The sequence below is a fragment of the Diceros bicornis genome, unplaced genomic scaffold, assembly GCF_020826845.1.
Source record: "Diceros bicornis minor isolate mBicDic1 unplaced genomic scaffold, mDicBic1.mat.cur scaffold_357_ctg1, whole genome shotgun sequence".
In the NCBI taxonomy this organism is placed as follows: Eukaryota; Metazoa; Chordata; class Mammalia; order Perissodactyla; family Rhinocerotidae; genus Diceros; species Diceros bicornis.
In genome coordinates, this window is record NW_026691228.1 from 145,037 (window position 1) to 168,205 (window position 23,169).

A 23,169-nucleotide genomic window follows, 5' to 3' on the forward strand; every position below is an offset into this window, starting at 1 on the left:
TCAGAATGGGTGGAAGATGCCCCTAGAGATGGTCAAGCAGGAGCCGAGTTCTGGTGCTTGGAGGAAGTGAGACTGGGCGGCGAGCAAATGCCACTTCCCTGCGCCACAGTATAGGTTCCGGGGTCGTCCTGTGCTGGGTGCCCTCAGGGGACACAGGCAACACCCAGGGACTCCCACAAGCCTCAGGCCGCATTCTCAGCTTCCTGTGCTCCAGCTCTCACCACTGGCCCGGCCTGGGACTGGGGGCTGCGGATGCTGAGCTGGGCTGTGGCAGGGCTGGGTGACACTCCCTGTCCTCCCCAGGAGCTGTTCAAGACAGTGATGCCCCACGACTTCCTGGACTCCATCTGGTCCCAGTGTGACAACAGGGGCAATGAGCACCTGGCACCCAGCATCCATGCCACCATAACCCACTTTAACAGAGTGGTCGAATGTATAGTCACCACCTGCATTGGGGACCTGAGCATGACGGCCCAGGACAGGGCCAGGGTGGTGGGGCTCTGGATCCAGGTGGCCAAGGTAAGATGTGGGAGGCCCTGGGAGCCCCTCTCTGGAGTCGGGGGAACTGCCTCTTCTCCTTTCTCAGCTCTCATGTTTGAAGTCCGTGGTCTGAGCCTTTGCACAATCCTTAGGCCCCTCCTGCCAGGCCTCGATGACCTGACTCCTGGTCCCAGTGGTGGGAAGCTCACCCCTTCCTGAGCTCCTTTCTTGGCTTGAGCTGAAATCATCCTCCCTGGAAGTATTCCTCATCAGGTTCCAGCTGTGCCTTTCCCGGGTCCCTGAGCTGCTGTCTCATCCACGATAGGAGATGTCAATGAGGCGACAGAAGCCACAGGAAGCAGGGCTCCAGCTCCCCCTCACAGCTCATTCTCTTCCCTTCCCCAGGAATGCCAAGGCCTGAGGAACCTTTCCTCTCTCCATGCGATCCTCTGGGCTCTGGAGGGCCCCTCCATTCAACGTTTAAAAGAGACGTGGAGACAGGTGTCCAGGTGAGTAGGCCTCTCTCCATGCGAGCACCACCTGGGTGGACCAGACACCCCCCACAGGGCTGGCATTGCCCTTCAGTCAGCTGGGAGCTCCTGGGAGACAGCAAACCCTGGGGATAGGGTCTGACCTGGTTGGCAGGCTTCAAGTCTTTCTGAAAACTTAGGACAGTGGTTCTGCTTCAGGAATCAGTTTCCCTAAGTGACAGATCATGGCTTGAACCAAATTGAAGATTTTCAAGTGTTTGCAGCAACAGAACTCTCTGTCCACATGAAATTAAGACTATTTAAAACACATCTGCTGAGAAAATAAGAGAATGGAGGCCCAAGGTGACAATAGGAGAGCCCCCTCCCCATTCCCAGACACCTTAGGGCTCAGAGGACACAGTGAAAATGCTTATCCAGGCTGTCTGGATCTTCTGGGTTTTCAAACAAATGGGATTTACCCTCAAACCACTCCACAGTGTTTCTTTTTTCCCTCCTCAGGAAGAACTGTCAAATACTTAAAAACATCCTCCAAACATGCCACCGGGAGAGCAGGAAGCTTCTCAAGGAGGTGAGTGGAGGCTGGAGAACTGGAAGGATGGGAGGTGAGGTGGGGAGGGACCAGGCAGGATGTGCTTTGGTAAGTTTTTCACTTAAGGTTCCCCGAGAAATAACGGTCTGTCTTGTCCAGCTGGACGGGAAGCGGGGGGTGTGAGCTGCAGGGGCAGGTGGGGACTGTTTGGGGCAGGAGGCCTTGGTCACGGGATACAGTGGTGTCGCCTGGACTGTTCCAAGAGATGAGGAGCTGGCAGAATGAGCAGGTGTCTGGCTTCCATGGGAACCCATCAGCTGGCCCTCATCATCCTCCAGGCTGGTGGGTGGATGGAGTGGGTGGGGGTTCCTTTCTTCCTAAAGCAGCCCAGTCTGTCCTCAGGAAGCCAGGCCCCTGCTGCTCCTTCTGTCTTCACTGCAGCTCGCAGGGGAGGGCATTCTGCCTGTCCCAGGGATGGGCACTATGAGGTCACACAGGTCTTGTGGACACAGGGGCTGCACAGCCTTGGGCCAAATGGTGGATCTGGGACAGAACTGTGTGCTCTCTGGGACTGTGCACTCTAGCCCGATTTTGGTCACTGCTGACAAACCAGTGAGTCTCCCCCGGTGCCTTGTCGACAAGGATACGCCCCAGATGGCAATGAGAATTATCGAGGAACCTACAGATTCTTAATGGGCCTTCCTGACAGATTCTTAATGGCCTCCATCGAGGCCCTGGCAGGAGGTGCCTAAGGATTGTGCAAAGGCTCAGACCACAGACTTCAAACATGAGAGCTGAGAAAGGAGAAGGGACATTAGAAGTTTCCAAGTGAAAAAGGATGCAAATGTCACCGTTACACAGTGCCGTGGTCACCCCCTACACTGTCACTCAGATGTGGCACACGGAGGTCCCCTTCCTGAGTGAGTGAAGGAGGAGTTCTGTGCAGGGACTATCCTGAGGGGATCCTAGGGAGCTGAGGACTTTGGCATGGCCTCAGGTCCAGCCTGGTGTCAGAGAATCCCAGGGGGCTGGAAAACACAGAAGCCACTTGCATGGGACCCCGAGACACCTTGTGCCTCTCCATCCATGGCTCATGTTGACTGAGGGCCTCAACACACCCCGAGAGTCCAGAGGACAGGACATTGGTCTGAGGTGTGTCTGGAGGAGGAGTGAAGGCCGGGGGCCAGGGCCTCTGGCTGGGAGGGGGAGCGGTCTCCTCTGTGGGCCCCTGAGCAAGTCACTGCCCCTCTGTGGGCCTCGGTCTCCTCATCTGGGAAATGGAGGGAGATGATCTGTGGTGCAGGCCTCACAGAGGTGATGAGGTACAAGGGGGAGAGGAATGTGCAGCAGCTTTGTGCTCCTCCTCCTCGAGGGGGGAGGGGACAGCACTGGTGACAGTCAGATGACACTGAGTCCTCAGGGGACCCTGGGAGGCATGGGGAGTCCTCCTCACACTTTCCTGATGAGGAGAGAGGCTTAGGGGCCTGGACAGGCCTGAGGGCACAGAGGAGGGAGTGTTGGAGCTGGGAGGGATCTAGAATCAGGGCACCCTGGAATGGGAGCAGCCATAGACACCAGATATCCAGGGTCCAGGATCAGGGGCCTGGGAGACACGGGGAATATAGCATGGCCTCCCTGAGCCTGTCCTTGACCCTGCAGGAGGTGATATCTGTGAGGGCCACCCTGCAGATGGACCCCCAGGGAGCCCAGGAGAGACAGCAGCAGCAGGTGAGTTGGCCTGAGGGGGAGGATCCAGGTGCCAGACGAAGGGTCACTCACCTCACGGCTGGAGGCCTCCCTAAGAGAGGGGTCCCTCCTCCTCCAGCCCAGCTCCAGGAGCCAAAGAGCCTGAAAGGCCTGCCCTGGAAGTGACCAGGAGGAGGCCTGGGAGGGCTGGGCCCAGGATGGGTTAGGGAGGGGAGGGGCAGGGACCACATACCCTGGGATTTGCCAAAAGCCGCCCCTGGGAGGTGACTGGGGAAGTTGGGTGGTCCTGGAGGGGGTAACTGGGGGGAGGCCGCTGAGGGTCCTAGGCTGTTCTCTGTGGGAGTCTGTGGTGGGCAGGAGGCTGGGGTGAAGGGATTTGGGGGAGGGTCCATGGGGGCACCTGAGAGGTGGGACTCATCTCACCACTCCCACCCTGATTTCACAGGGTGTCGTCCCCTTCCTGGGCATGTTCCTCTATCACCTCAAGCTGCTGGACATTGGGATGGCAGATGATCTGGAAGTGAGTGAGCCTGGAGGTGGGGCCAGGGAGCAGGATCCTGAGGTTTGGGAGGCGAGAGCCCTGCACTGGGACCTGAGTTCTCAGTACATGGCAAACCTCCTCTCATGAGAGCCCCATAGCCACCCCTGGGAGTTGGGGAGTCAGTCCCATCTTAGCAATGCGTGAATAGATGCTCCGCATAAGCCCCCCACCAGTCTACCTGGGCTGGTGAAGCTCATAGCTGCCTGCCTGCAGAGCTGCAGGAGGCTGTGTCTGAGATGGATTCAGCCTCCCCCTCAGGCCCTGCCCCTGGGGGAGTGCCATCAGCCCCTGCAAGTGAGGAAGCACTTCTGTGTTCCAGCTGTCCCTTCCTCCCTGAGGCCTCAGTCTCCCCGTCTGTCATCAGAGAGGGTGTGCTACAAAAAGTCTCTGGCCTCAGCTCCCCTGTCCCTCCTGCTCTGGAGCCCAGAGCCTGGCCCAGTGTCAAGTTCTCTTTGTGGAAGGTCTGCCCTCTGCTGGGCCCTGACATTCCTGCAGCCTGAGAAGGGGTGGGATGGGGCTTGGTTATGGACTTAGGGGGCTGTTTCTGATGGACATTGGCTGTCTCCCTTCCAGGGAAATTGGGTCAACTTTCAGAAATGGTGTGAGGTGAGCAGCTATGGGAAGGGTGGGGATGTGGAAATCAGAGACCTCGCCTGGCAAGACCTCTCCTGGCAAGACTTTCTCTGGCCTCATCCCTTGGGTCTTACATTTATTGGGAGAGTCAGATCCACAAAGCTGGGAATCCCATCACGTTGGCGGGTGCGGGAGGGGCTGGCATCAAGGACACCTTCCTGGATGAGGAACTAATTCAAGCCAACTGTGAGGACAGGCAAGTCCTGAATGGAGCGGGAAGGAAGGAGGGTTCCCGAGTGAGCACAGACCCCAGACCAGATCCTCACTCCGCACAAGTCCCTGGCAGCGTTCCCCACCCAAGCCCTGTCTGCATCCTGTCCTTCCTCCCAGAAATTCAAAGTCATCCGGAGGATCCAGCTGCTCCAGCAGGCTGCAAATGCATATAACCTGGAGCTCGACGAGCGATTTGGTGCCTGGTTCCAGGCCATGGAGCCCATCAGTGTCCATGAGAGGTGAGGGGACAGGAGTTGGGTGAGGGCAGGGCAGACTCTCTCTGATGGCCAGCTCCAGAGCCTGTGGCCTGGCTCGCTGATCAGCCACAGAACTCGTAGCGTGGTGACCCATGGGGCACCAGCACTCAGCTGCTGGCAGGCTCTGGGAGGGGCACCTGAGGTGTGGCTCCTGGTAGCTCACAGGTCCACTCTGTCCTGTAGCTACTGGGTCTCCTGCCAGCTGGAGCCCGCACACCAGAAGGCGAGCAAAATGCGGCTCTTCATGAGAAGGAAGAACCGGACATCAGGGCCAAGTGAGTGTTGGGACCAGGAGCGACTGAATCCAGGGGCACAGTACAGCTTCGGGCTAAGCATGGGACTGGATCCCAGCTCCAATACTGACCAGGCCTGGGACAGGCCGCTCCCCTCTCCTCTCTGGGATTCAGTTGCATCCTCTGAAATGGGTGATGCTAAATGATGCCTCCTGCATCAGGGACAAACGGGGTGCTGTTGATGGACTGAGCACTCGGTACAAGGCTTGGATCAGAGTGTTGTGGGGCAGGGAGTTGTGCCATGAATCTCAGGAAGGATCCCCAAAATAGTCTGTTTCTTCTCTTCAGCCACCATGCCCTTGGTGATGAGCCGTCACACTCTGGAGACCACAAGTGCAGCTCCTCCTGACCAGCAGGGACACTGGGACCCTCGGGGTGCACCGGGCCAGCTCTTCCCACCCTGAGTGAACGAGGACATCCTAAGACTTTCCTTGGTATCCCCTAAAGCCCCAGAGGGAGGGCACCACCCCCTCCAACTCCCTGACATCTCCACGCCAGCCACTGTTAACCCATTGGGGAGGAGTGATATTATTTCTTTAATAGTAAATGGTAGATTTGACTCTTACGTTATATCCTGTTTCTGTCACAACCTGGGTGTTGTGGTGTGGTTATTTCACTTCTTCTGCTCATGTAAATGAGACACAGAATCTCACTTTCCTCCTTGAATTAAGAACTTGTGTATGGTCACAGCTTATTGTATGTGGGAGAAGGGAGGAGGGCCAGCCTCCTCCATGGCTACTGAATGAAACCCTCAAGTCCCCCTTCCTCAGAGGACAGGTGCATTTCAGTGTGGTTCACCTGGGCCAGGAGCAGAGACAGCCCCTCAGATCTCCTTGGATGTAGAGGTTGGAGGGACTTTCCCAGGCAGAGCAATAACCACTGAAATGTGGGTGTCTTTCAAATAGCACTTACCAGGACCATGTCCTTCCCCAGGACAGTGGCTGTCTTTCTACAGCTTTCCAGCTAGAAGGAATGTTTTTTGCTTCTCTTCTTGAGGGTCTTTGATCAGATATTGGAACTTGCCATTTTCTAATCAGTGTCTGGATTTGCATCAACACTAAATGAGGAAAAAATGTAAAAAGATAAAAGTTTGCATGTGGAACGGACAAGGACAGAGGAAGACCGTGTGCAGATGGACTAAGGGCCGACAGGACATCCCCATCAGGCCGCCTCTAGGGCTCCCTGTTCACCCTTCGCCTAGACTGGAATCCTCCTAGGATCCTGGCCCATGCCCTTGGAAGTCCTTTTCCCGCTTGTTTCATGTCTAGAGGGAAAGACTCATGATGCAGCTTTTAAACCTACAACAGGACTTTGTTCTATAAACGTCACTGTTCCCTGTGAAATAGGATTTCCAGCATCCCTGCACTTCACTGTAGGATTCTTTTAGGGTAGAAATTCCCTAGAAGGCCCCCAGCCTCTCTGTCATATACATCGTGGCCATTCCTCCCCAGTTGGGCCTGATGGGTCAGGGGTGAGCTCTGGTTTGCCAGGACAATAGACCTTAATCCTGTCCACGGAATGACCCACACCAGCCCTTGCTGCCCTGGGTGACATCTGGGCCCATGAGGTTCTCAGGTCCATGGTCTCAGCCAATCACTAGTTTACACACTCAGTCGTGTTGTTACTGACTTGTCCCAAAGGGGCAGCTTCGCCTGAGCGCATAGAGCACGTAGCCCCTGGGACGGCTGTGTTCTTTTCCCCAGTCTGTGCTGTGGTTATATGGATTTGTGTTACAGGGATGTGCAACTTTCCTGTTGGGAGTTTTGAAAGATGAGGCAGGAGAGGGGCAGGTATAGAAGTGGGTCCAGCAGGGGAATGCCACCAATCTTAGACACCACAGACACAACAGACACAACCTTACCAATTAAAATACTGAAATGCTCCCCACGTGGGTGGTGAACAGACACTGCTCAGAGCTCATGCCGAGAACCCACCCGACGACCTGCACCTAAAGGGTTAGCACCCGGCATTTTCAACATCACAACATCATGCCCTGGAAACACCCTGTATGACAAGGGCCATTGTCTTGAATTCCTTGATACTTCTTCCCCCTCCTTTCTGAAGGCTGCAAGTGTCACCCAGGGAGGCCTTTTCAGTTCAGCCAGATGCAGAGTAGAAATCCTGGTTCCCACAGCCCAGGTCCTTCCTTTCAGGGCACTCCCATCCAGGAAAGAAAGAATTCACACATCGGTGTAGACACACAAACACACACACTCATATCCCACCCAAATCCCAAGATGCATGAACCAACAAGAGATTAAAAGTGACTTCAGAAACAGATCAACCAATTGCAAAAGAAGGGTTTCATTAAGATCCTGACTCAAATAAAATGTAAAACCAGGAAATAACCTTGAGAAAACTGGGAGACTTTGGATACTGACTAGATAGTTGATTATCCGAATGACATTTTTATTTTTGTGTGTGATCATGTTATTTTGTTTGTGTTCCAAAATTCCCTCATCTGTACCAGAAATGGAAATATTTACAGCTGAAATGATGCGCTCTCAGCCATCTCAGCTGGTTAATTCTTGGGGTCTTGGTGTGAGGATAAACAAAGCCAGATGGTATACGAGTTGACAATCTTTGAAGCAAGTAACAGATTCACAGAGATTGATTTTTCTCTACTCTGAGATTTAGAGATTTTTGAAAACCTTCAGAACACAATTTTGATAAAAATAGTATACTTGCTGTTCACATTACAATGTTACAAATTAAAACCTCACAAATATAAAGGAATGCTTCTCCTTCCTGACCTAAGGAAGCTCTCTCTCAGTCTGGCTTCTGTGAATGACCTGATGATGCCACCAATTATTCACTTATCACATGTTTGTTGAGTAATTCCTATGTGCTCTGTGCTGTGTGCAAGGCGAACCCATTTCCACGACTCTGGATCTAGTGTGGGAAGGAAGGCAATGAGCCTGCTGCCAAGGTTCTCTAAGTGGAAAATAATGCCCCCAGGGGGTATGCTCATTCTGGAGATTCCAAAATCAAAGCTACACAAGTTTGCCAGGTAACAGATAAGAGATACTTAATACATGATATAGAAATCACCTATGTCTGAATTACCATGTGACAGTGAAGAGAAAGATTGATGTATTTTATGTTGTAATTAGATGCAAATTCATAGTGCTGGCCCCTGGCCGAGTGGTTAGTTTGGCATGTTCTGCTTTGGTGGCCCAGGTTCAGTTACCAGGCACGGACCTACAGTACTCATTAGCAGCCATGCCGTGACGGTGACCCACACACAAAGTAGAGGAAGATTGGCAACAAATGTTAGCTCACGGTTAATCTTTCTCAGCAAAAAAAAAAAAAACAAAAAAAAACTAATTAGATGCAAAATCATAATAAACATTTATGGCATCGGGTTTAATATACATTAAAAGACAAATCTCATTCAAGTAGGTATCATCTCTTCATTGAGTGTCAGTTCTAGAAAAAACAAATCTAAGTTCAAAACACTAATTCCTCAGCTACAATGATCCTCTCAATTTTAATATAAAAAGGAGAAAACTCATGGTAAATAAAAATTGAGGTTTAACATGAAACGTCAAGATCACGATGGATGTTACAAAGAGATGCTGTGAGAGTCAAGCCTGTCTCATGGGGAATTTCTCAACGGCACCACTCTCCTTTTCTTCAGCACCGATGTTGCCTTCCTCACTGTGTTTTCAGGATGCCTTTCTTGGCTCCTTGCTCTCTCTGGCTCCCCGGCAATCTCGTCTGTCCTTGAGGCCACAGTCAGTCTCTCCCATGCTTTTCTTCACTTTCTGTGTCTGTCTCCTGATATCTCTAGAAGATGCCCGTTGCCTGCAGAGGGGCTGTGAGTGGCCCAGACCCATTCCTGGACTCATCTCTGCCCAATATGGACAGTGGCCCTGGTGGGCTCAGGGCTGGTGTGCAGATCCCTCGGCCCTAGCATGGTCCAGAGATTCACATGGAGCAGCCTGTGCGACTGTTTCAAAGGTATTTGCGACTCCAAAGAACTTAAGAGTTCTCCTTCACTGCTGCAGGCCTGGAGTCCCTGCAGTCTACTGTATCCACAGACTTGCTGGGGCTTCTCCAAGGTCTCCTCCCACTGACTGCATCTGACCTCACTGCCAGGATGGGAAGTTAGTCCAGTAACTGGCCTCTGGAATATGCAGCTACTTAGGATTCAGGTGCGTAGAACTTTAGTTTTCTGATTGGGTTTAGTTTCTTGGTCTTACTGTTTCCACTATGAAGTCTGGGCATATTTTTTGAGCTTTCTCTTTCAGAACAAAATAAAATGTGAACTTTGAACAAAATGGAGGATGAAGACTACCATCCACGGAGAACGTTCTCAGCTCATGTGGATAGTCCACCCTCCTTCTCTCCCTGAACACATGTGTCTCAAATCGCACTGTGCATCACAATCATTGGAGGGTTTTTAAAACTCAGAGTGCTGGACCTCAACCCAAGTAGGACTGGGGAAGAAACGGAGAATCGTCATTTCTAAGAGGTGATGTTGATGCTGCTGGTACAGGGACCACACGTGGAGAACAGGATTCAGTGACACCATCAAGCTGATGTGAGACAAGGACAGAAAGCTCAAGGTCATTATCCAGTGTCAAATCCAGACCAACTTCCCTCCGCCATCTTGCTTCAGGATATTCCTCTCCTCCTCTCTCTGTCATGGTCAAATACACACATGCCAGTGCCCCACAGCCCACTGTTATTGGGACACAGTGTTCCAAGGACTCCACAGCTCCTTTACGGCCTCATCTCTAATGAAATTATTCACTATTCCATCCTTAGTCATTCACTTCCACACCCTGATCCTATCTTCACCCAAAATTCTCCTGCTCCCAAATCAGTAACTCAGAAACACCATATTCCCACCACAAATTTCCACATTTCCACTTTTGACACAAAGAACTCCCCTCTAAGTAACCATTCTTCGAGAAAGTATATTACTCCAGTAAGCATATCTTCACAACCCCCTTGCTTCTCTTCTCCTACTCCTCTCTATTAATCCTGCATTCCACAGTCCATCATTTCAATCATCCACTGACCATACTCGCAGACTCCTTATTGCCATTATATCTGCATTGCAAGCCGCCCACTTCAGATGATTCCAAATACCTGCCATGCCATGTTGACACTTGCACTGAAGAGAGAATGCACCAGGAGCCTGTGGATCCCAACAGAGAATCACAGCCACCAATGGACCTATATGCATTTCTCTAATGCTTCCTGAATGCTCTGTCAATTTCTTTCCATTTCTCAAGTTCCATAAATCTCTATTTTCTCCTGACCTACTCTATATTTCACACATAACTTGTTAACCATCAAACAAGAACTATTTCACTCTCTAGTCATCAGATCTACAAATATTCCTCATAAGGAATTGATTTATCACACGTTTTCTGTTGCTATATCCAAAGAAATTTCTTTCTTGCGGAAACCACTCTGATTTTTATCTCATTCTTCAATTTCAATGACATTATGCCCTCCACATTTGTTGCAGTTTCCATCACTTCCCTACTGCAATCATCCCTCAGGTTTCAAATATGCACAAATCTCTACCATCTACAAACCAATCCCTCATCCAGCATTCCTAACAGTCCTCACCCCCCATGCCCCTCCTCTTGTCCTCCTGCCAGGGATCCGCTGTGAAAAGTTCACATATATCCAAATGCCTCTGTTTGCACAGTGCACACTCAAGCCCATCCCCATTCTGTGGATGCTTCTCTTGCTAACCTCACAAGCCATGTCTCTTACCAATCCACTGGGGACTTTTCATGATTTGTCTGACATGCTCTGCAGTAGCATGTGACCTTGTGGACTTCAACGTCATTTTAAAAGCCTATTTGTCCTTGGGATCCACCACCCTACACTGTCCTGCTCTTGCCTGTCTGAACTTCCTGAGGCACTTTTTGGCTTCTCTTTATGACCACCCCACAATGACTGATCCTTCCCGGAAGTCAGCCCTGCTCAGACACCTGTTGCCCATCTGCACCCTCCTGGGGCAACACCATACATTTCCCCTGCTTCAAATACCACTAATGAGCCAAATATGTCCAAAGAATCAGCAGAGACCTAACTCTGACCCCCAGACCCATTTATCTACCTGCACACTCACGGCATCAGTGATGACTCAACTCACAATGACCAGGTCCCAAGTTGAGCAAATCACTTCCCCAAAATAATTTGCTTCTCTCTCAGTGTTCCCAAACTCACTTGTTTGTGCTAATAATGCATCTAGCCCTGGGTGTCACTCTGGACACTCTGGCACCCCACACTCACATATCAATGAACTACCCATCCACCCTCCTGAATCTACCTACAGGTTATCCACTTTTGAATTATTTCTAATCATCTTTCAGATTTCATACAAAATATCATTTCCACACAGTGAACTCTCCTACTCTAGTAAGCCAATTTATAAAACTCCATTTTTCCTCTTTGTTGATTTTTTTTTCTATTTTAGTTATATGTGCATTATTATCTATTTCTTTCAAAATTTAGTTCTTTCTCACTAAACTGGATACTCCATGAAGACAAGACCAATATGGATTTTCCAAATTTTCCCACAATAGTGTTCACATATGGCTTTGCACACATAAAGGGCTCACATATATTATGTGTACAATATATATTTTATATTTATATGCATATAAAATTGAAACATTAAAAATTCACTTCCTGAAATATTTTAAATCCATCCACTTAACTACTCTTATGCAAAGACACCACCTTTAGAGTGGTACACTGCAGTAAATTAGCAAGAATAGTTTAAGATTCCAAATCCTTTCTCCTCGTAATAAAATCATGAGATTCTAGTCACAGTGATCTGTTTAAAATGCAAAAGTGATCAGTTCATCTTAACTTTTATATCCCCCATTTCTGTCTTCAGCACATATTTCTCCTGTTGTCTTATCATAATTATTAATGTTACCCTTTTCATTCCCTGATATGTTTCAGTTTGGAGGGAAAACTATTTGGTCATTCTATTTTTAGAGCACTTACTACATGCAAAGCTTTGATATGAAACTTGTGATCTACAAAATAACTAAACAGACCGACTGCCCCTGTTTGATTTAGTCTTAGTGGGAGGAAAGAGATAATAAATGGCAAAGGATGTATAACATGCCATGTAGAAATCACTGCTGTGATGAACAATAAGGCAGAGAGTGAAAGTTTGAGCTTCAGCACATTTTCAAATTACTTGTGTTTGTGTGTGTGTGTGTGTGAGCGCTCATGTGTGTTGCCTGGATGGGAAGAGTTGCTTCCTCCCGCGGGGTTGGAGGAGCCTCCTATGCCTTGGGAAATTTCCTCCATGTGCACTTAATATGCACTTTGTTATCCATGTGTATTAGTCAGGATTCTCTAGAGAAATAGAACCATAGAATATATATAAACATATAGAAGTGGAGATTTATTGTAGGAATTGGCTCACAAGGTTATGGAGTTGAGAAGTCCCACAATCTGCCATCTGCAAGCTGGAGAACAAGAAAAACCAGTGATATAATTCAGTCAAAGTCTGAAGGCCTGACAACCAGGACCTCTGACGTACAAGTGCAGGAAAAGATGGATATCCCAGGTCAGGAAGAGACAGTGGACTCAGCCTTTCTTTGCTTTTTGTTCTATTGAGCCCTCAACAGATTAGATGATGCCCACCCACACTAGTGAGGGTGGGTTTGTTTATGTAGACCATGGAATCAAATGCTAATCTCTTCCAGAAACCTCCTCACAGACACACCCAGAAATAATGCTTCACAGTCCAGCTGGGCACCCCTGCAGCCAGTCAAGCTGACACCTAAAATTAACCATCACATCATGGCTTTATCCAACCAAGACCAACAGAGATATCACAATGTGACCTATGTCATTTCAATTTTCCAGAACACATGTTAAAGAAAGTAAATACAAACAGATGAAACTGGATTTTACAACATTTTTATTTAACCCAAGAAATCTAAATATTATCATTTCAAAAGGTAGTCCACATCAGTACAAAGAACAAGATACTCAGGTTTTATGCTCCCTCTGTCTTACTGTTGAATTTCAATGAATACTGGCTACTCATATAACTTAATATGATCCAATTTATAATTTTCTCCTACCTATTTTAGCTTTATTGTATCAAAAGGAAATCATTTTCTCCTTATTGTCAAACTGCTCTATCTCTTTTTTAAAAAATTAAAGCTGTATATTGTGTTTATGTTAGAAATGAAATTAAAAAATTAAGTAATTAAGAAGGATTTGATTCCAGCAAAAGGCTGGTTTACTAAAACGGAAGACTGTTCAAGAGCAAATCTTCCAAGAAAACCACAGGGTCAATGACATTGGAAAATTCAGGGTAGAATTAGAATACACATGGGATGTGATTAAAAGGGGAGTAGTGAGAATGTGGAGAGGAATTGATATCAGAAGTGAAAATACACAAGCATGTTCCAAGTTGATGAAAGACATCAATCTACAGATTCAATTAATTCAACATTCCCTAAGCAGAGTGACTACACAGGAAATATTAATGAACTGAACTATGGTCTAAAAACCAAAGTTAACGTAAAGGATTTTAGGGACTATAGATGCCAAATAAGCAAGAAAAAGGCCAACTGGTGATTTCTAACCATAAATAAAATAAGATAGACATCAACAGAGCAGTATTTTTTAAATGCTAAAAGAAATCTCATGTCAAACCAGAATTCTACACCCAGCAGCAACAGTGCCCCAAATAAAGATGTCCTAGAAAAACTTAAAGTGAAACTTTTGATTGTCAGCAGCCTTGAATTAGACAAAATACTGGAGTGCGTTATCACACCCAAAGGAATATAATCTCAGGTAGAAAACCAGGAACGGAGGAAGGACTGAAGAGGAAAGGAAAGGATAATTTATAGATAAATATAAATGAATTTTATTTTGTGAAGTAATTCTAGAACTCTCTCATGGAGATTAAAATATATGTAGAATAAAATGCATGAAAACAGTAATACAAATGTCAGGAAGGTTAAAAATAGAATTGAAAGTGTTTAAGTTATTAGCATTTGAGGGAGCTGGTAAAAGTAATTATTCTCATTAGACTGTATTAAAGATTCAGGATTTAGCCATTAGTGCAATTACACAAAGATTTCTATATGATTTCAACTAATAAGTTTATAGACAAAATAATGGAATAATAAAAGAGTTAAGTCAACATCAGTGAAGTAAAGAGAGTAAAGGAACGTTAATTATTCAGGTCAAAGGGAAGGGAAAGAGTAAGACGGTTGAAATAATTACAAGTTTACTGGTAATTACCTGAGATGTAAATGCACAAAGTACTAATTTATTTTTAATGGCTGTGTGATCTATTCTAGAGACTTATTAATAAATATTTTGGACATTCTTTTATTGATAGATGTTTACACATTCTCTATTTTTTCCTATTAAAACATATGTTGTATGGACATTTTTGTACATATAAACTTCCATTCCTATTTTTACAGAAAATATCTATAGTGGAAGACAAAAGAAATATTAAAATGTTGATAGAAACTGCAAATACCACCTCCCCACACAACTGTATTAAATTTTTTCATCTACCAACAGTATCTGACAGTGTCAATAACCCCACATTTCTCTGTTTATGTATAAAGCTTTAGGAATCGCTCAAATCCCATCGATAAGAGACAGGAAGTCTCCTCTGGATTATCCACTGATTGGATTATCCACTCCCTCCATAAAAGGGGAATCAGAGGCAGAATTCACTGCATTTTCCAGCAATCCACGGGCTGTCTGCACATCAGGAGTGGGGTCAGCAGGACAACTCTGCAGCCATGGAGGAACCTGCATCGGCCTATTTTCCAAGCCAGCCTGTTCTGGTGAGTGTGGAATCCATAGGGACAGCAAGAGTGTCCATTTATACACTTGGTCCTTCTGTGAAACCTCTTTAAGTGAGCAGGCAGTAGCTGTTACTACAAGAAGATACCTTATTGAAAGTTGTTTCCCAGGTGTCAATGTTTGTTAAGTAATGTTCAAGGTATTGTACTTATTTGTATAGAGAGCTTTCTTGGGATAATAGGCCAGACCTTTGTTTTGTTTTGTTTTTACCCAACAACATCACTGGGAAGTGGAAGTAGTATTCGGCTCTGCACTGTTTACATTGTTCCCTTCTCTGGAAAAATTTTTACCCACAATGTGATTGGTCTTTTTTAAAAAATATTCAGTTCTGTGCTCAAATATCACCTCATCAGTTAGTCCTTCCCTAACCTCTTCATCATCAATAATTGTAGGTGGGCCGGGCCCGTGGTGTAGGGGTTAAGTTTGCGCACTCTGCTGCTGGTGGCCTGGGTTTGGATCCCGGGCGCGCACCAAGGCCCCACTTGCCAGGCCATGCTGTGGCGGCGTCCCATATAAAGTTGAGGAAGATGGGCACAGATGATGGCACAGGGCTAGTCTTCCTCAGCAAAAAAAAAAAAAGAGAGAGAAGGATTGGCATGGATCTTAGCTCAGGGCTGATCTTCCTCACAAAAAAATAAATTAATAAAATAATTGTAGATAATTTCCTTCCCCTTTATCCCTCCTTACCGTTCTTCCTCCATCTCTCCCTCTGTCTCTCTATCTCTGTGTAGCCCTTACTGTTTATCACAGGATCTAATTATACCTAACACTCTATTAGACATTCATTAGTCTCTTTATTAACTCATTCCTCTCACCAAGATTAAAATAAACAGAGGCAGTCATGTTTTTAAGTTAAATTCTGGATCATGGGTTTTAGTACATAACTTGGCTTATAATAGGTGCTCTATAAATGGGAGGACCAAATAATTTTCCCTCCAAACTGGGACATGTTGGAGAATGAAAGGGATCGTATTAATAATTATGGCAGGACAATAGGAATGAAGTGAGATTTATGACTTCACTTTTAAAAAGGATCTGAAGACAGAAATGAGTGATTGTAAAGGAAAGGTGCACTGATTAGGTTTACATTTCAAATAGATTATTGTGACTAGAGTTTTATAATGGATTACAGAGAGAAAGGATTTGCAATCGTAGTGATAATTTATTGCAGTATATCACAAAAGAGATTATATGCTTGTATAATTGTAGTTGATGGAATTTGTTTGAAAACATTAGAAAGTATCTTTTGGAGTTTGAATAATTTCTTTCGATAAATATATTGAGCGTCTTCTAAGGGCAAAGCAATGTGTGAATACGGCAGTGTAACACATTACAGTCCACATTAGTCTTCAGTTCATGGAGTATCCAATTTAGTGAGAAAAACACTATGAGAGAAATAGATGATAATACACATACAATTAAAAAATTTAAAAATTAACACAGAGAAAATGTGACATTAATTTTGATGGCTGGATCAGGAAAGGTCACTCTGTGGAAATGTATTTTGTAGGAATCTGAAAGGTGCTCAGGAATTATTCAAAAGGGGAGAATATTTAGCTGGATTTAGGAGGGTGGATGGATGGTTCATTGATGTACGAGTGTTGGGTGGCAGGGTGTCCAGAATGACGCTCAGGTGTAGACAGGATATTAGCACCAACAAGTGAGATTAGGGGACCCTGAGATATGGGTGATTATTTGGAGAACTGGTTGGATCAACTTGGTACCTGCTCATTGCAAGCTGGTCATCGAGTTATCACTGATGTGGTGAGTGGGCAGATGGGTATTTGGGTCTCAGGGTTCAAGCCAGATCTGTCTGATTCTATGGGCATTTCGAGTTCATTAATGGTATGTGAAGCCAGGGAAATTGATGGGCTGGCCTAGAAGAGGGTGTGGATGTGTAACAAATGTGAGAGCAGGATTGACTTCTAAGAAGCATCAATTGTGTTAAGTCCGATGGTGGAGACCAGATTAACAGGGAGGAGTAGGAGGAGAGAGGAAGAGTCAGGGGAGGAAAAATGGTTACTTACAGTGGATAGAACTATGTGATGGGAATATGGCATGTGTGAGCTATTTACGTATGTACAGGAGAATATTTGATTGAAGATGGGACATGGGTGTGCAAGTGAAGTGAGCATCAAATTGTTGAGAGGAACGTGATTTCATTAGAGATGAGGCACTGAATTACTATGCTCTGGGCACACAAGCACCTAAAAATAGTCCTTTCTGTCCGTGACTCATATCAGTTTGGCGTCCCAGAATCTAGTTCTCAGTGTGAGGTGCCTGTGCCAGCAGCATCAGCATCATGCGGGAACACTTAGAAGTGCAAATTCTTGGCCATCCGCAGGCCTACTTGGGTTGAGGTCCAGCAATCTGTGTTTTAACAACCCTCCAGATGATTGTGATGCACAGGGCAGTTTGAGAGATATTTCTCCAGGATACAGGAGGGTGGAAGATCCAAATGAGGTGAGAAAATTCTCCATGACTGGAAGTCTGCATCCCACATTTTATTCACATTTCACATTTCATTTTGTTTTCAAAGGGAAAGCACAAAAGAAATATGATTCCCCAGACTGCAGAGAAGAAAAGACAGGTCCATTTAGCCAAGACCAAGCGGAGACATCGGGCAAGGTCTACACTTCCTATAAGACTCACCAGCTGCATTTTCAAGAGGCCAGTTACAAGGATACCTTCCCACCCTGGCAACGAGGTCAGGTACAGTCAACGGGAGGAGACCTTGCAGAAGCCCCAGCAAATCTGGGCATACAGGAGACTGCAGGGTCTCCAGGCCCGCAGCAGTGAAGGAGAACTTTTAAGTAATTTTGATATCACAAATACCTTAAATATAATTGCACCAGGTGGTCCAGGTCAATCCCTGGGCTGTGTTGGTGCTGGGTCTCTAGACCCCAGCCTCAAGCCCACTGCCACACAGTCTTCAGACTGGGCAGAGATGATCCCAGGAGTGGGTCTCGGTCTCCCCCACCCACTCTACAGACAGCCCATAACTTATGGAGACATCCGCAGACAGAGTCAGAAAGTGAAAAAAGCAAGGGAGAGACTGGCTGAGGCCCTGAGGGCAGACAGGTTTGCCAGGGAGGCAGAGAGAGCAAGGAGCCAAGAAGGATGTTCTGAGACCTGATGGAAAATAGGAGAAGGTCATGTGGAAGAAGCCAAGAAGTGTGGCCCTGGGGAAGTGGTTCCCCATGAACAGCCCCCAGTTTCACTCGCCTCATTTAATGTCAACCCCACTTCTTGCTCTGGACTGTGATGCTTTGTCATTTTATAATTGTACTTCATTAAACTCTTTTGAGAGACATAAATGTGAAGAGTAGACTGTTGTGTGGGTGAGAGATCGTGTTTCATGTGACAGGAAAGAAGATCTTTACTTGTCCTGGTTTACTGCAATTTCTGCTTACCATGATTTTTATTCACTTCTATATTAAAGGTAATTTGGCCTAAGGGATCATTTAGTGTTTTTAGTTATATTTTTTTAGAATACTTGCACTCAGGAAAAGAGGATACCTATTGTAAAGAGCTTATTTTTTAACGTTAAATTAATTTGATTCCATAAAAGTCTTACTTTACTAAGCTTGATTTTATATCTCATTCTAACATAAGTTGTATCCTTTTTCTTTTCCAAATGCTAACCCAAATATAAGACATTTTTATATAATTTAAGTAGTCCTTAGACTACCTGTTACAGCCTTATCTGTTACCTAAAATTACCTCGGTGATTTTTTAAAATAGAGTTCACCTTAGATTCCTAACAAGGACAATGCTGTCTGGGAGCATTTAGCGCTGAGAGAACCTTGGCAGCAGGCTTGCTGCCTTCGCCTTGACACTAGGTCCTGAGTCAACGAAACTTGTCCACCTGCCCACAGAGTCGGGCACATCGTAATTATTCAACAAATATGTGATGAACAATATTTGGTGGAAAAAAGGGTCAAGTTACAGAAGTGAGATGGTAGGACTCTTACTGGGTCAGGAGGGAAAAGGACTGATGTGGTTTTGGAAGGATCTGGGATTTTCTGGACTTTCTTGAAGAACTTTGATAGAGCAGTCTTAGCAGTCATGGGCAAGGAAGCCTATTTCAGAGGGTCAAAGAGTGACTGAGAAACAGAAGGGCAGAGAGGGAGTGGAGGTGGACAGCTGTGCCTTGTGCCTCCTGACAATGGCCTCTGGATTTAACACAGTGATGGCTCCCTCCCAGAGCCCACAGCTTGGTGTGGGGCTGACTCCTCCCTAGGACTAGGGAGTTCTAATTCCTCAGTGTGAGCTACTCTGCATATTCCAAAACCCCCGATGTCCTAGGACAGGGGGTGTCAAATGGCCCTCTCTGACCCTACAGGATCCAGGCACAGGACCCTTTATGGGACAGGAAGAGGATCCGGGTATACACGGGGTTCTTACCTGCCAGACCTGGAGTTCTGGGGAGTGGAGCTGAGTGAGGTCACAGCATAGGAGCCGCTGACAGGGTCTGAGTCCACCTGGGAGGAGAACAGAGTAAGAGTGGCTGAGGGGGATGGTCAGGAGAAGACCTGCCCCCTCATTTGTATGCTGCATCTCTGTGCTTGGTCACAATCTACTCCTCAAGTCTCATTACCAAGAGCTGATTTCTTCCCTCATTGCATCTTTTCTTCCCTCGTACATTCTGTTAAATTGTTTTAGGTTAACGTCAGTTGGGTTTTTGCTCCAATACCTTTAAATTATTCCTGACGAATTCGTAGATGTAGACCATGATTTCAGTGAGTTACATTGAAAAATGAAGGTGTTCACATGTGATAATTGCAGACCTGAGAAATTTAAATGATGGCATCGGGCGTGGTCCATGATCTTCAGGACATCCATATTAGCCATGTGACAATCAGAATTTTTAAGACAAGGTACCATTAGGTTTTGATGGTTTGAGTGAGAACAAAGGGGAGCCCTACAATTGATTCAGTTTATCAACAGCAGAGAATCCTCCCTCACCTCTTCCAGCTCCTGGGGGTTCCTGCTTCCCTGTCTTGTGGCAGCAGATCTCCAATCTCTGCCTACGTTTTTCACGTAACCTTCTTCCCTCCATGTCTCTGTGTCCTCTCTTCTTCTTATAAAGACACCAGTCATTGAATTGAGGGCCCCCCCTAAATCCAGGATGAGTTCATCTGCGGATCTTTAATCACATCTGCAAAGACGCTGTTTCCAAATAAGGTCACTTTCTAAGGTTCTGGGTGAACTTGAATCTTTGGGAGACGTTATTCAACCGACTACATCACCTACCCTCAAGTTGAGGTTGGGAGCTGGCTCAGGCAGATCTGAACATTAACAATATTAAAGGAGTTGTTTTCACCAACAATATTGGAGTTGTTTTCCTCAAAAGTACTTGATTCAATGTAATAAACTTAAAAATCATAATTATTTGAAATCGTGATGGTGATTCTTAAATCATATGCAAGAGAAAGTTTACAAAATGAAAGAAGAATTTTTGAGAACCAACCACCAAACAAAATAAACAAGATTGAGAAAAAGGACAAAGTGACATATCAAAACATTTCCCTAGTTCCGTTAAGAAAATCAGCAAATTAACGTACTCACAGAACCAGTCTCTCCACTGAAGCAACCATTCAGTTGAACAAAACTTGACAGAATCAAGTGTTTCAGAAATCGAAAATATAATAAAAAACTTACAGCATCCAGAGGAGTGATTAATGAAGGAAAATGGGGCTGAATTTGGGTAAGAAAGCACTGTGGTGTTTTTGGTTAATGCCTACCCGCTGACATTCTCTGGTACCGCGGAGGATGTGAAGATGGGAGCCAGAATCCTTGCATGGCTCCCTCATGCCAGGAGACAAATACTAACCTGCTTCTTCAAATAGGGTGATTCTGTGACTGGGTGGTAGTGATCTGTCTTTTGGGTCCCTGAGGGACCAGCACAGAAGTTGACAGGTATTTCTCCCCCTCAGGGTGGAGGGACTTTCCAAGTGTTGTCATTGTCTGATGAAAGACTTAAAGATCTATGCTACTGGGCCAGTAGCATACTGGCCTGGGCCAATGGCTGGGGGAGGAGACAGACATAAAAATCTGGAAAGGAGGCATCTGAGGAGGAAGTTTTTTGGGGAATGAAAGCTTAGAAGGGCCACTGCATCTACCAGGGAAGCTGGAGTGCAATGTGCACGCCCAGGATTGGATGGGCGCTCAGACAAGACCTGAGAAGACCTGGGCTTGCACCTCTGGCAGATTTGTGGGCTCCATGCAGGTAGGGGGTGAAGTCTAAGGTAGAGCTACAGGGGACCAGCTGCAAACACTGGAGAAATTTTAATTTTTTCTTTTTTTAAAATGTGTTCTTTTGGATACTTGCATTTAAAGACATCTCTGTCAGTTCACTTGCTGATTGTTAAGATAACTGAAAAGAGATTTCAGTGACCACACACATCAAAAAACATAGTCTTTGTAAAAATAGTTTGAAAAGTCACTAAACAAAAGGATGACTGCAGCTCATAAAAAGTCACAACAGCAAAACCTGGAGAGCGAGGAGAATCTGATTCTCACAACAACAACACTGTAATACGGAAAATGTCCAGTTACCACTACAAAATTACAAATGATATGAAGCTACAGGAAAGTATAGCTGGTTCATATGGAATAGAAGGAAATTGACAGAAGTTTTTCCTGAGGAAGCCCAGGCATCAGACTCATGAGACAAGGACTTTAAAACAACTCTCTTATATTTGCTCAAAGGGCTAATGGAAAGTAGGGATAAAGGACCAAGGAAAATAAAGAGAATGATGTCTCAATTCAGACAGAATATCAATAAAGAGATAGAAATAGTAAAAAGAACCAAATAGAAATAATTGAGTATTACCCCTGCACTTCTCCCACCTCCAACCTTAAACAACCACGAATTTACTTGCCTGTATTTGACATTCCATGTAAATCGAATCATATAATAAGTGGTCTTCTTTGACTAGATGCTTTCACTTCGCAGGTCTTCAAGGTGCATCCATGGTCTAGCACGTGTCCTTCATATCTTTATGGCTGAAGAACATATAATATACAGAAACACGGATCACATTGTGTTTATACATTCATCAGATGATGGATATTTGGGTTGCTCTGGTCCAGCTTTTGCTGGTCCCACTCTCACCTTCAGTGGCCCAAGATCAATGTCTCCCATCACCCTTCGTATTCACTGCCATCCAGTCAGCTCAGCTCTGCTTAGGCACCAGGTCTTGTCAATGTAAACACTGGTGGAGCCCATAACAAGGGCCCTAAAAGGCAGAGGTTGGGACAGGTAGTGGCCACCTTGCTGAAGACCGCCAAGTCCAACACATGCTTTTTGGCTGCTGCAACTTTAACATAAATAATTTGAGCAGAAATTCCCAAGGTTGCTGACATAAGTGGTTTCCAGTGGTTCCTCTTAAAAAACTTAAAGTAGGGCCTCCTAGTAGAATTTGTCATCCTTCTTGGTTTCTCAGCCACTGAACCCCTATCCTATGTTTGAGGGCTTCCCTCACTTTATGATCCTGGGGGAGATAACACCAGCTTCCAGATTTAACAGCAGAAAATGCCAGACACGTCCAATTGTAGCCTTCCCACTGCAGCCAGGGCACAGTTCTGTGGATCAGACGCACCTACGCAGACTCTGCCCCAGGAGAGGGACCTACGCTCTGATGACGATGGATTTGGACAACAGGTAATAGAAGCGGCCTCAGCGGGGCTCCAGCCCGTTCCTGTCCTCCCAGAGGCTCCGTGAGCCATCACTCTAACAATCCTCTGTTGCACACAATCAAGAGCCCTGAGTGAGAGCCTGGCGCTGGTGTTGGAAGTGGGGAGACGGTCAGGAGGGGCCCACAGTTCGCATTCCAGCCTCGGTCTAGGATGGGGGCCTCTTCCCAGACCCCTGGTCAGCCGGCGTGGTCACTGCCCCCCAGCGGCTTCCCCACGGGCTGGGTCCGCGGGCTCAGCGCGGGTCAGAGGCTGCACCCCCGGGGTCAGTCCCTGCAGCGGACACCGGCGCCAGACTCCACGCGGCCATCACGTCCGGAGGATGCAGCCGCGGGGACACGCGCGTCCTCGTCGTGGGCGGAGGACACGCCGCTGTCCGGCCAGAGCGCCCCGCGCCGTGGGCAGCGGCGGGGCAGGGGGAGCGGGGAGGAGGGCAGCGGGGACCGGGTCCACGACCCTCCGTGGGGGCGCTCGGGGCGGCTCG

General features: G+C 46.5%; 1 protein-coding gene across 1 annotated transcript; it reads left to right on the forward strand.

Moving 5' to 3' along the window:
- The first annotated feature begins 1,525 nt into the window (after nucleotides 1-1,525).
- Nucleotides 1,526-4,929, forward strand: LOC131402918 (ral guanine nucleotide dissociation stimulator-like). The gene is made up of 4 exons (XM_058537384.1): nucleotides 1,526-1,539; nucleotides 3,160-3,228; nucleotides 3,653-3,727; nucleotides 4,712-4,929. Exons 2-4 carry the CDS (start codon nucleotides 3,190-3,192, stop codon nucleotides 4,835-4,837), a joined length of 240 nt encoding a protein of 79 aa, XP_058393367.1. The 5' UTR covers nucleotides 1,526-1,539; nucleotides 3,160-3,189; the 3' UTR covers nucleotides 4,838-4,929.
- The last annotated feature ends 18,240 nt before the right edge of the window (nucleotides 4,930-23,169 follow it).

Coding starts and splice junctions, on each gene's coding strand:
- LOC131402918 (XM_058537384.1), top strand. CDS start 3,190: ATGGACCCCCAGGGAGCCCAGGAGAGACAGCAGCAGCAG. Junction 3,229..3,652: donor AGGAGAGACAGCAGCAGCAG/GTGAGTTGGCCT, acceptor CTGATTTCACAG/GGTGTCGTCCCCTTCCTGGG. Junction 3,728..4,711: donor GGATGGCAGATGATCTGGAA/GTGAGTGAGCCT, acceptor CCTTCCTCCCAG/AAATTCAAAGTCATCCGGAG.